The 13,669-nt window shown below is 45.1% G+C and overlaps 1 protein-coding gene across 5 annotated transcripts in view; it reads right to left on the bottom strand.

Moving 5' to 3' along the window:
- Positions 1 to 866: 866 nt before the first annotated feature.
- ALDH18A1 (aldehyde dehydrogenase 18 family member A1) overlaps positions 867 to 13,669 on the bottom strand; it is a 46,696-nt gene continuing 33,893 nt past the window's right edge. For all 5 annotated transcript variants that reach the window (XM_072805937.1, XM_072805935.1, XM_072805936.1 and 2 more), the window contains exons 13-18: positions 11,659 to 11,796; positions 8,901 to 9,096; positions 8,674 to 8,795; positions 6,247 to 6,433; positions 5,123 to 5,218; positions 867 to 1,880 (exon numbers count right to left, since the gene is read on the bottom strand). In XM_072805937.1, the coding sequence (XP_072662038.1) occupies positions 1,699 to 1,880; positions 5,123 to 5,218; positions 6,247 to 6,433; positions 8,674 to 8,795; positions 8,901 to 9,096; positions 11,659 to 11,796 (921 nt within the window). In that variant the 3' untranslated portion in view covers positions 867 to 1,698. The remainder of the gene's footprint in view (positions 1,881 to 5,122; positions 5,219 to 6,246; positions 6,434 to 8,673; positions 8,796 to 8,900; positions 9,097 to 11,658; positions 11,797 to 13,669) is intronic.

Raw genomic sequence — 13,669 nt, 5'->3', positions numbered from 1 at the left:
CCACCGGTCTGCCCCGCAGACTTGTTTCTTCTCGCCTCTAGACTTCTGCTTGCCCCAGTCCCGCCTGAACACCCTGCCCACTCCTTACTCCTAGGACTCATCTTGCCCAGGGCCTAGATCCAGGTCTGCCTCCTCAGTGGAGTCTTCCCCAAAGGCCCCAGCCTTCTTGGGTTACTTTCTATTTTTGACTCCAGGGGTACTTGGCTGTCTGCTTGGGAGCTGAGTGTGGTATTTGCCATACAGTTTCAAGCAAGACTTTTATTGCCTTTTCAGGCAAGCTGTCAGAATTCCCCATTCAGAGGGGAAGGCAGGCAGGGTGGCTTGCCAGACCATGTAAGGGTCTAGATGAGAAGTACAGTTTGGAGCCAGCCTGGGAACATGTTCCACACGACACCATAATTCTTGGGCTCATAAAACATCCTCAGAGGATAGGATGCAGTATGTGAGTGAGTGCTTATTTTTTTGGAAGGGCCCCCATGAGACAGGAAAGCTTTCAACTGAGACTGTCAGCCACCAGGGACCCTGTAACAGGAGCTAGATGGAGGGAGGGAGGGTCTTCCAAAGTGGACTAAGGATGTCGGCTGCGGCCATGGCTGTCCATGTGGATGCTCTGTGGACCTGGCACAATGGCGACATGCTGGTGCTATACACACCCACCGACTTCACACTGCGTGCTTCGGCTCCCTATGCTCCTGGGGCTCTATCCCCTGGGATCTGCCTGTGCGACCTCCACTGACACATCCAGCCGACACACTCTCTCCAAACAACTTCCAGAGAAGAGTCAGTGTGTAAAAGCAGGTGTGAGGGCCACAGGGAGAGCAGAGGGCCAGGACAAGTGAGGGTGCAGACTTTTAACCATCCACACAGGCTTTTCATAAGAACTTTATTTCTCAAAAAGGGGGAAGAATCCAAAGTATTAAAATAACCCTCTAATTTTTGTTTTGGAAGGAAAGGGTAGGATGACAAAATAATTTATATAAAAATTTCAAGCATAATTGCTGTAGATCCTTCATCTTGGGACTCGCAGCTCCAGGTTCCAACTGCATCCCCAGTAATGCCGAATCTTCTGGGTCCAGAGATGTGCAAGCAATTGGAATGTTGCTTTATATTTACTCCACAATAAATATAAAAGGTCCATCTTCCCAGTGGAAAAGATTCAGTTCTCTTTTGCAACTGTTTCTGATGAGAATGCGAAAAAGAAGAGCTGCCTCTCTTCTAAATTCCAAACCTTTCCTCTTTGAAGATGAGTGTGAGCATAGAGAGATAAAATGTGGAAAGACATATTAGGTGTGATGGGGTCTGGTGCCAACCCAGTGTCAGGGGAGACGTTACCTCATTGAGGCGATAAAAAGGTAAAAGCGGCCATGATTTTCCCACTGCCTTTTATGTGGAGAAACTGCACCTGTTTGTTTCCATCATGAAGGGAACTAGACCACGTAAAGCAAAGTCCCTAACTGCAGCAATTAAGCAAAGTCCCCATTCACGGTGATTATTTTCTAATTTAAAAAGAGAAAGGTGAATTGGAATCTGCACATTACCAAGACTAGTAGAGCCAAAGAGAAGCATCTAGATGGACTTCCTAACAGGCAGACCCTTCCAGGAAGTAGGAGATGAGACCTGGCTCATCCCCTGAGATTCTTAAGACACGCTTAACTGTGAAGACCTCCTGAATCTTTCCCGGCTCTTCTTGGAATGCTTTCAGTTGGTGTTTCTCTGAGGCACAGGGAGGTTCTCGTGAAGGTATTTTAAACTTCCATGCTCTGAGAAATCTGAGACCACGTGGTCCTGTCCTCGCAGAAGCCACTTAGTAGTGAGCAGTCCCTCCAGTCCTACTGGTCCCCGCGCGTGGATTCTCGATGTGCTGATGCCCACTTCAGCTCCTGAGAAAAAGCACAGATGAGGATGTGGCTTCTCCCAGCCTCTGCCTCCTATCCACCCACCAGACCCACATCTCTCCTTTCTCCCTGTCTGACACCCTCTCACCCTGCCCACTCCTGCTCCATTCTCCCCAGATCAGCAGGAGTTCCATGGTCCCCATCAACGTGCACCCCAGTTGCTATGAATCACAAGCCCTAACCCCCACAATGAAACACAATGCGTGGGATCTCTTGTACACTTTTATCCCAAATGCATTTTTGACAATACTAGCAGTGCTGTTCTAATATCTGCTTAGTGTCTAGACTGTGTATCATAATTTGACCTTTGGGGACACCTGGGTGGCTCAGTGCTTGAACATCTTGTCTTCCTTTGGCTCAGCATGTGATCCTGGAGTCCCAGGATTGAGTCCTGTATCAGGCTTCCTGCATGGAGCCTGTTTCTCCTCCCTCTGCCTATGTCTCTGCCTCTGTCTCTTGTGAATAAATCTTTTTTTTTTAAAAATTGACATTTGGGCATTTTCTGAGGTATACAGCAATGTCTAGTATAAAGTTTCATCTCAGGACTCCTGGGTGGCTCAGTGGTTGAGCGTTTGCCTTTGGCTTCCCAAGATCTGGGATTGAGTCCCACACTGGGGTCCTTGCGGGGAGCCTGCTTCTCCCTCTGCCTATGTCTCTGCCTCTGTGTCTTTCATGAATAAATAAATAAAATTTTTAAAAAGTTTCATCTCAAGTGTTCTCTAAATCCCAGACATGTTCTCAGTATCTCCCAGGATTCTTAGCACATAGGTTCTCCTTAGACAGTTATTGAATACATGCTCATTCTCCTTCCCTCTTGCTCTAAGCTTAGATTCAGGGCATAAGGGGCTTTCCTGGGTCTGGCTGGGTATTCTGCATGGTATACAGTGAAGGCAGGGCTCCCTTTTCCAACACAACTTTACTGAGCACATACTGTGTAAGAGGCACCATGCTGGACCCTGGGGAGGCAGTGGTAAATAATTAATGTGAAGGCATATTTTCTTGGAGCCCATACTTTTGTGGGCAAGGCAGCCGAAGAAGAGTTCAGCAAATAATTTCATGCGGTGACAGGAGTGCAGGGATGGGTGCTGTGACAGACTGCATGGCTAGGGTGGCCACCACACTAGTAGAGTAGTTAGAGGGAGCTTCCCTGAGGAAGTGCCTTTCCTCTTAAAGCTGAACGATGACAAGGAGCCGGCCAGTGGAGGTGGCAGGCAGAAAAGCACTACAGGCAAGAGACCAGCAGGGGCAGAGGCCTGAGTGGGAATGAGCTGGGAAGTAGTGGTTGGCAAGGAGAGTGTGACTACCAGATCCTAAATCTGGTTTAATAGCATAGGGACCACTTGACTTTGGGCACATGCCCAAACCATCCCTTGTGCTTCAGTTCATTTGGAAAAATGAGAAAATGAATAGTACCCAAAATGAATATTACCCATCATAGAGAATTAAGTGAGACAATGCATATGGTATACTTAGCACAGTCCTGGGAATATGTAAATGCTCAATAAACATCATCTGCCACTGTTATTAATTCACTGCATAAGAACTTAACAAGAGTTTGAGCAAAAAAAAACAAAAACAAAAAACAAACAGAGTTTGAGCATTTGCTCTGAGCAGGCAACGGAAAGACAATGGAGTAGTCTTTTGCTCTTCCCCCATCCTGGACTTTCACTTGAAAACTGGGCACCATGGGGATCCCTGGGTGGCTCAGTGGTTTAGTGCCTGCCTTTGGCCCAGGGCGCGATCCTGGAGTCCCAGGATCGAGTCCCACGTCGGGCTCCCGGCATGGAGCCTGCTTCTCCCTCCTCCTGTGTCTCTGCCTCTCTCTCTCTACGTCTATCATAAATCAATCAATCTTAAAAAAAAAAGAAAAGAAAAGAAAACTGGGCACCTCAACGCTTCAAAGTATACTATTTCTTTTTCAACAACATGGAAGTCAAAAATCAATGCAAGTGATGTGACAATTAAATCAAAATCCCAATATAACACAAACAGGCAACTAATAGTAGAGTCTAATGACTAAGAATAACAGTAAAATTCTCTTTAACAACCTTTAGTAACTTAGTGAGAACTATTCTCTAGGTAGATCTATTCCAAAGTTCAGAGGAATTAAAATGTCTTAAGTGGTTTTAAATAATTCTCAGATGTGTCCTAAATGCCTATTGGTACTCTGTATAATGGTACCTCTGAAAACCAGAGACTGTCTGAAAAATCTCTATACTGGGGAATGGAGATTTTCTTTCTTTTCTTTCTTCTTTTTAAGGATTTTATTTTTAAGTGATTTCTACACCCAACATGGGGCTCAAACCCACAACCCTGAGACCAAGAGTTATATGTTCCACCTGAGCCAGCCAGGTGCCCTTGAAGATTTTATTTCTAATGATGAAAGGGGAGAAGGGTGCCTTTCTTTTTTTTGTTTTTTTTTTTTGTTTTTTTTTTAAGATTTTATTTATTTATTCACGAGAGACACAGCAAGAGAGGCAGAGATATAGGCAAAGGGAGAAGCAGGCTCCATGCAGGGAGCCCAACGCATGACTCGATCCCAGGACTCCAGGATCACACCCTGGGCCAAAGGCAGATGCTCAACCACTGAGCCACCCATACGTCCCTGCTTTTTTTTTTAAAGGGTGTTTTTCTGAAGCTTTTTATTTCAAAGGTGTACTTTAGAAATCAACCTTGCACCTCTGGGGTTCCTGTTTGTTTCTGATGCTAATTTAAGCCCAGCATACGTATTAAAACTTTTTGTTCAGTCCTCAAGGGGAATTCCTCCTCTCAGGCAACCTGGCTGTGTCTCTTCTGAAGGAGTGAGTCTGCAAGTGAGGACTTCGGCATGTACGCCTGTCACAATGTGTGTACATAGACATGTTATGGTCTGCCCACACTGTAGTGGGAGCAACTCAGGCTTTGGACTTTAGTATAAGTTTGAATCTGAGAGACAGCTGGGGGACTTTGGGCAAGATACTTCACTTCCTGAATCTCAAACGTCTATGAAAACGAAAAACAAGTACCTACCTTCTTAATATGCAAAATGCTTAGAGCACAGGACTTCTCCTGGCTCATGGTTGTTCTTAGGATTCTCTCTCATCAAATGCCCTCCCACAATTCTTCCCTTTTATCTTAATCAAGCATGTGACTTCAAAGGACAGGTGTTTCCTCCTTCCTCACCATGCTCCTTGGACCACACAGTAATTCACAATGGAACCCCTTTCTCTCACGACCACAATCCTTACCCAGCCCAAAGCGGTAGCCATCAGAGAAGCGGGTGCTGGCGTTCCAGAACACACAGGCACTATCTACATGCTGGAGAAAGAACTCCGCTGTTTTTTCTGCAGTAAAAAGGGAAGAAACTGAATTAGGGTGACCCACAGGAAATATCCCACCTTCCAGTCATGCACTGGTGACTGACCAGGGCTGGGCCCAGGCCCCTGAAGAGCTTCCCCATATATTAAACATGCAAACTTGTAAAAACTCTGATGAGGAAGAAGGCCAACCAGCTTCATCAGTCCCTGTTGTAGAAAGAGTCTTTCCCAGCCTGGGAAAGACTGGGTTGGAATCTGGATCTCCCCCTGTACGTAGACCCTTGATGTTGCAATGGCCTGACTATACTATCTCTTTGTAAGGCTCTGGAGCCAGAATGCCTAAGTCTGAATTCAAATTCCATGCCCACTAGCTGGGTGACTATGGATAGGTTTCTGAACCTCTCTGTGCCTGAGCAAAATGGGGACTGACAATATTACCTCACTCACAGGGTTGTGTGAAGATGAAAGGACTTGACATCCATAGAGTACTCACCCCAGAGTCTAGTACACATAAGTGCTCAATAAATGTTAGCTATTATTATTGGTGGTGTTGTGATTCCCTAATAAACCAACTACAGGTCCCTTGAGAGGCTGTGCTGGCTGCCTTTTCTGCTGGGCCTCCAGTGCCTGACACCTCAGGTCTCTCTGGATATGTATCTGTGCAGTGAATGAATGTGTGTGGAGAGCTGCTTCTGCCCTTAACCTCCTGAGCCTGGGTTTCCTCAGCTGTAAATGGGTTGATTCTAAAACCTGGAGAGACAGTTCTCTGGATTCAATGGTAATCCCTGTGACACAGAGTGAGTCATCTCCAGAGTGTAGCTAATCATCTCTTCCCTGCCTCCTCCCCTGGGGCCGCTGTGACAATACTTTGAGGTAGCAGATGCGAGAGAACTCAGCAAACCCGCAAATACAACCAACATCAGGCATTATCATTAGTCTATTCAGACTATGTTTTCCTGCTGCTGGAGGGGCTGAGAGGAGCAGGATCCCATAGGGACCAGGATGGAAAAAGCAGGCACCAGATTCCTCAAGCACGTATGCATGTGCACACTGACCGTTCTCCGTGACGATGACATCTGTGTGCGAGCTCCCATACTTGTGGATGTGGTCGATGGCCTCCTGGACACTGTCCACCACTTCAATGCACAATTCCAGGTCCCCATATTCCGTTCGGAGGGACTTCACTTCAGAGGGGCTGAAGGTCAGATAGGAGGCAAACTTGGGGCCTGCATGAATTTTCACCTGGAACAGAGGAAATCGAGGGGTGACAATATAAACATAACAGCATTAAGTCAGCTAGCACTTCTTCCTCTAGGACCAAACATCCAGATGAGCCCAAAGGTATGAGCTGCTATGGCATGGATGATTAAACCAGCCCTGCTTTCCTTTTAGAAGCAGCCCATCACACTCCAGGATGCTCTTTTAAAAATGCTGACTGGCCACTTGCCAGCAATGGGCCCTCAGGAAAACTGAAGCAGTATTTGAGCAGGAAACCTTTGAATGTTAAGGACATTGAAGGCATTTAACAGGCTATCGACATAAGCCCTTACTGCTTGTATGTTATTAAAATGAACACCTGACTACAGAAATCCCATCCCCTGCATATGGGACTCAGGCATGGACTCACATGGAAAGAGGGAGAGGGGGCTCATATTCATTACTACTCCCTTCCCTCCAGAGAAGTCCTACGTGTGCTTCAGAGTTAAAGAGTATTTGGTTGGTAGCCAGGCCCACCTCTAGGCTCAGCTCACCAAAAGACTCTGGTACTAATCCCTTGCTCCTGGCTGGAGGAATTTAAGAATCGGAGGCTGGCCACTGAGGCTCCCGTCACAAGTCTGATCCCATGTAGGCTTCATTATCTAAGACCTCTCCAGGGCTGTATTCACACCTTGATGTTTTGGGACCAAGCTCTTGCTTTTGCTCAAGTTACAAGCGGTTGTCTGTCCTGTTCTCAATGTTCCTGAGGTCCTTCTACCTGGGACCCTGCTCCCTCCATGCCTGGGGTCCAACTATATTCCTCAGGGATAGGAAACCCATTCCCAAGCCTTAGCTCTGGACAAGTCACCCTGACATGCAACACAAAGGAGTTGCATGAAGTACACATTTTGACTGATTTTGATTTAAGGAATTTCAAGGCAATCTTGAAAATAACTACAGATATTCATGGATTTATCTGAAGCAGGATTAGGTGGTTTATTCCTGGCTAAAGGAAAGTCTTCCTCTTGTCTAGTCCAGTCCAGTGTGGTGTTTGGCATACACATGTGCCCAATCACACAAGCCAACAGTGTCAAGGAAGGCCTCAAACATGAATCATCATGTGATTTCACTCCATTTTACTGTGTGGGGTACATTTTCATTTTCAAAATAATCCTTGCAGTTCTCTTTGGGACCATGACCATTTTTAAGCTGACTGGAGCCTTCCTTTCCAGCGAAAGGATGAAGGGAAGAGACACATTCAGGGTCATAGCACACCCATAGCACACATTAAGTCCAGTAGTTGCTTTCTCCAAATGCTATGCTTATTTATATAATTACGAAAGGGTGCCATGACATCAGATATTAAAGCTTACATTATGCCAGAAAACTTAAGATTGTCCATTTTTGCCTGGAGAGTATCTTTTTTTTTTTTTTTTAAAAAGATTTTATTTATTCATGAGAATAAAGGCATCCCTCTTTTTTATTTTTTGCAGTTATTAATTTAAGCTGGAGCATACATTTGTCTGAAACTTACTGGCACTGGTTTTTATAACCTCAATGAAATGGTAGTAAGATAATCCAGAGAGAACATTATACAAACTGTTGACTCCCAAATATTACTGTATTAAGTACATTAATACTGGTAGTTGAAGACACCGGTGGAGGGTTAGACACATACAAATTTCTGGTTTAAAAACAGTTCTGGGGATGCCTGGGTGGCTCAGCAGTTGAGCGTCTGTGTTTGGCTCAGGGTGTGATCCCGGGGTTCCAGGACTGAGTCCCACATCACGCTCCCTGCATGAAGCCTGCTTCTCCCTCTGCCTATGTCTCTGCCTCTCTCTGTGTCTCTCCTGAATAAATAAAATCTTAAAAAAAAAAAAAAAAAGAAAAGAAAAGAAAACATTTCTGCACAATCTTTTCAAATCAAATCCAAACAGGAATGTGTGTTCAGAAACAAACTTTAAACTATGCTGCTTGAATAAAATGATTCCAGAAACATTCAGTGACCTGTCTTATCTTTGACCTCTCTTAGCACTTACACATTCCACTTTGTAATACAGCTATTTGAGTATGGGTTTCTTCCATCTATTGGACTGTGAGAAGGCAGGAATATGTCTTATTCTCTATGTATTTAGCACAGAACTCTGTACACAGTACATGCGAAAAATACTGCTTCTAAAATTGCCTTAAATGGTATGGCAGCTGCTCCTAGTCTAATCCCACAGGCTTCTAAATCTCCAAATGGAAGACAGGAAGTGATGTAGGAATCCTAGGACTTGTCATACCTGTTCCACTCTCAGCATGTCAATGATCTGGTCAAATAATGGTGTTCTCAGCAGATCTCGGTGGATTAACAGAGTCTCCAAAGCATTACAGGCAGCTGGATATTCACATTTAGAGTCTCGGACTGAAAGAAGGAAGACAAAGAACTGTTTCTAGTAACATGCTCCCAAGCCACAGAGCATCTGATAAATATCTCATCTCCATACGGCAGGGGCCCCATCTGGCTCACCCAGTCTGGTGACTTTATCGACACTGGCTTCTGAATCCACATACATGTGGCAGATCCCCTCACTGTGCCCCATCACCGGAATTCCCTTAGCAGCCTTCTGGATATCTCTGACCAGCTGGGAAGAGCCACGTGGAATGATCAGATCTATCATTTTGTCTAGGCGACAAAGATCTTCCACTTCTTCTCTGGTATTCACCTGAAGGGGTATAGAATAAAAACAAAAATCACATCTGACTGGGGCATCTGGGTGGCTCAGTGGTTGAGCATCTGCCTTTGGCTCAGGTCATGATCCTGGGGTCCTGGGATTAGGTCCTGCTTCGGGATTCCCCATGGGGAGGAGCCTGCTTCTCCCTCTGCCTATATGTCTGCCTCTTTGTATCTCTCATTAATAAATAAAATCTTTTAAAAAATGACATCTGACCTCACAAAATACATAGTAGCAGTACCCCTTTTATAGATAAATATCTGTATCTCCGAACAACTAAATCAGGCACTATGACAAATCAGGCACTTCCAAAAACAAGATTAAGTTTCTGGTATCATGGGAATTGAAAAGTCATCTAGCAAATGCTTACCAAATACTATATATTAAATGCTGTGCTCTGCATTACAAAACAGGCAGAACATGGTTCCAGCCCTCAAAGAGCTCCAAGTCTAGTAGGGAAGACAGGACTAGAAGACAATAAGCTATAACTCAAAGCAGGTAATTTTCAAAATGTCAGGAGAGGGGGATCCCTGGGTGGCTCAGCGGTTTAGCGCCTGCCTTTGGCCCAGGGCACAATCCTGGGGTTCCGGGATCGAGTCTCACGTCAGGCTCCCGGCATGGAGCCTGCTTCTCCCTCCTCCTGTGTCTCTGCCTCTCTCTCTCTGTGTCTATCATGAGTAAATAAATAAATAAATCTTAAAAAAAAAAGTCAGGAGAAGTACCAAGTGCTATCTCTGGAAGTTAGAGGAGATACAGATTATGCCTGGCTCAGAGGATCACAAAGGAAGTACTGTTCTGCGGCTTCTCCAATCATAGCCTTAATGATAGGCTGGGTCTTGCTAGGGAGTCATGGTTCTCCACAAGTGCTGCTGGCCACCTCTACTCTGGAATGAAGTGCTGGTGTCAGAACACTGAGGTGATGGCTGTTTTCCCTCCTGATTTGTAATTTCACCCATCTGTCAGGTTACTTACAACAGAAATACAAATACATATGTACAATAACATTCATAGCAACTTTATTCTGTGTAGCCCAAACCTGGAGACAGCCCAAAAGCTGGCCAACAGAAGAAAGGATAAACTATAGCATATACATGTAAATGGAACACCATGTAGTCATAAAAAAAAATGACTGCTGGAGGTAACGAAGTGAATGACCTTCACAGACATAAAAATGAACAAAAAATGCAACACAATTTGTATGGTGTATTTTGTATGATTCCATTATAATTAAGTTCAAAAACAAGCAAAATAGATTGAAAGTGAAAGAAGTAAAGAAGTGGCCATCTGGTAGTGGGGTGGGGCATACTGATCAGGAAAGGCACAGGAGCCATCTGGGATGCTGCAAATGCTCCAAAGCTGGATGTGGCTGGCAGTACGTATATGTGTACACCGATGCATGGAAAAAGTCATAGAGTTGTTCACATAATACTTGTCTACGTTTTTTTTTTTATAAAGATTTTATTTATTTATTCATGAGAGACACACACAGAGAGAGAGGCAGAGACACAGGCAGCGGGAGAAGCAGGCTCCATGCAGGGAGCCTGATGTGGGACTTGATCCCGGGTCTGCAGGATCACGCCCTGGACTGAAGGCGGTGCTTAAACCGCTGAGCCACCAGGGCTGCCAATACTTGTCTACTTAATGCATGGATGTTATATAGCAGTAGGAAGAGGGCTGGGAGGAAACCTGTCTAATTAAGCGAGGATGTGTTAGAGCTGGGATTTGAATCCCTAAAATCTCTGCCCTTTCCACCCCCTATGTTGCCATAAGAAAAAACACCCAATTCTTATCAGTGAGCATGTAAAGCAGCGGGTTTATAGACACTGTCCCAGCAGCCAATAGAATCCTGGAATGTCGGAATAAGTGGGCCTCGGAGAAAGAGAAGGATCTGGAGTCAGCTGAACTTCAAATCTAAACTTTACCACAGGCTGTGTGATTTTAGGTGAGTTACTTTTAGTATTCAGCCTATTTTTTCCCTAATACTAATGGTATCTTCCTGCTATGGTTGTTTTGAGGACTAAATGAGGTAACGGATGGAAATTGCCTTGCCCACAGCAGGTCTCGGTAAACTCTGGCTATTACTGTCTAGTTCAGAGACTCCAGTTGTCAATTGGGGAAAGTGAGACGATGGTTAAAATAACAGGCACGATAACAATAATGATAATAGCATGACCTCATATTCACATGTTGCATGATGGTTTCATAACATTTGTTTCATCTGACTTGCCCTAAATCACTGTTAGTGAGCAGAACCCTGACCTCATACTCTAGGTGAATGTGCCCTAAGAATGAAGGGCTAACAGGCATTCTTGTAAATCACAGCGCTAGGACACAGCTGTATGACAGTGGCCTTCCCAAGCCACTAAAGACCACCTGGGTCAAGGAAGCCTCTGGCATTGTCCAGTGTCAGGAGGTGCACAGGACCTGCTTCTGTTCCCGTCAAGCTTGCCTGTGGAAGTAGCTTGGCTTTAGGTGACCTAAGCTTTGCTTCAAACACCCAAACACCTGACCAGACCCCTCTGAGCCTGATTTGGCTCATTCGCAAGGACCTACCAGCTGTATGGCCTCTTTGACTCCGTGGATTGAGAGGGCCTCTTGGGCCAAAAGGTGAAGAATCCGATTGCTGTGTGTGGCCTCCTTCCCTCCTTTGAGTAACAAGCCGTTACCACTCGCAATAGCCAAGGCTGCCACCTGCAGATCAAATGGGAGAGCAGTGAGCCAAAGGGAAAAAGTAGTAAGTTAGCACTCACTGAACACTGAGCACTCCTCCTATGCCAAGGACAGTGCTAATCACTTTATAAGGTCTAATCTGTTTAAGGCTCACGACATTCCAGTGAATTAAATGCTTGTTGTACCCCCTGCTTTACAGGTAAGGACACCAAAGCCCAGAGAAGTTGATGACTCCCCAAAGTCATATAGCTTATAACTGGCAGGGCTAGAGGCCTTGACTCCAGGGCCAAAGCACCCAATCTCAGGAACTAAACTATACGGCTTGCTCAGCACCATTAAGCAAAGTAACCTAAGTGGCCAGCATCACACGGCCCTCTTCCCACTTTGGCCATGGTTGGGGACAGGCGGCTCAGCTGCCTCTGGCTGAGACTGAGTAGCATCTCCAGCCACTTCCTATTCTGGCCCCGCAACTGTTCTGAGAACTCTAACTGCCTGGTGCTGAGAACCTGGAGAAGACTAGACTTCCTGACACCCCCTGGACAAGCTGTGGCAGAGGCTGCTGGGAAAGAAGCACAAGCAAGGAGCATAGGGTGAACCTAGGAGACTGGAATGCTTTGTGATGAATATTCCCTGACATGACCTAAAACCATGCTGTTTATCAAGGACTCCCAAAACATCAGGGTCTGTCCTCAGGCCCTGGCTGGTGCTAGCACACTGCCCCCTTTGGTCACAAATCTCTTTGCAGAGATAATCCAGTGAAAAGCAGGCCACCCAGGAGGGTTAGTTATCCTCTTACAGCAAAGAGCTAATGACACTGACCTGATCATCCAAGACCTAAAGCTTAACTTTCTGAATGTTTTTGGGATGAATGAAAATTTTCCCATTTTTATAATGTAATAAAAGAAACTTTACTAAAAAACCTTGCCTGAACATGTTAATCTTGATTAGTTCTTTTTTTTTTTTAAAAAAGATTTTATTTATTTATTTATTCATGAGAAACAGAGAGAGAGAGAGGCAGAGACACAGGCAGAGAGAGAAGCAGGCTCCATGCAGGGAGCCCGATGTGGGACTCGATCCCAGGACTCCAGGATCATGACCTGGGCTGAAGGCATGCCCTAAACTGCTAAGCCACCCAGGGATCCCTTGATTAGTTCTGAATCCTTTTTTGTTCTTATTGCTCATGGACTCCTTATAAAATGTAAACCTTCTCTACATGAATGTACTAGTACACGGTATTGCATACAAATTTAAGAATTCATGGATTCTGGGATGCCCAAGTGGCTCAGTGGTTGAGTGTCTGCTTTTGGCTTTCAGGGTGTGATCCTGGGATACCGAGAGTGAGTCCCAGGATGGAGTCCCACCATCAGGCTCCCCGCAGAAAGCCTGCTTCTCCCTCTGCCTATGTCTCTGCCTCTCTGTGTTTCTCATGAATAAATTTTAAAAAATCTTAAAAAAAAAAAAAAAAAAAAAAGAATTCATGGAATCTGTGATGCCATCCAGAATTAAGATCCTAGAAGAGGAACCTTAGCTGTAGTTGGCTAAAGAAGAAATCTTTCTCCATGTGAAGTATCAGCTAGTATGGATGAAAGGAAGCAGAGAAATATGATGGACCCATTCCTAAAAGCAGATTAGGGTTCTACCATGACAGGAATAGTAACTTCTATAAGTTTCAGTTTCTTCAACTGTAAAATATACATATGAAGACCTACTTTAGAATCACTGAAAGAATCAGTAACATAATTACTTTAAGAACAACCTGTGGGCGGCCAGGGTGGCTCAGTGGTTTAGCTGAGTGGTTTAGGAGACCCTGGATCAAGTCCTGCATCGGGCTCCCTGCATGAAGCCTGCTTCTCCCTCTGCCTGTGTCTCTGCCCCTCTCCCTCTGTCTCTCATA

The sequence above is a fragment of the Canis lupus genome, chromosome 29 (genome assembly GCF_048164855.1).
Source record: "Canis lupus baileyi chromosome 29, mCanLup2.hap1, whole genome shotgun sequence".
Taxonomy (NCBI): domain Eukaryota; kingdom Metazoa; phylum Chordata; class Mammalia; order Carnivora; family Canidae; genus Canis; species Canis lupus.
This window is presented reverse-complemented; position numbering and strand designations above follow the sequence as displayed.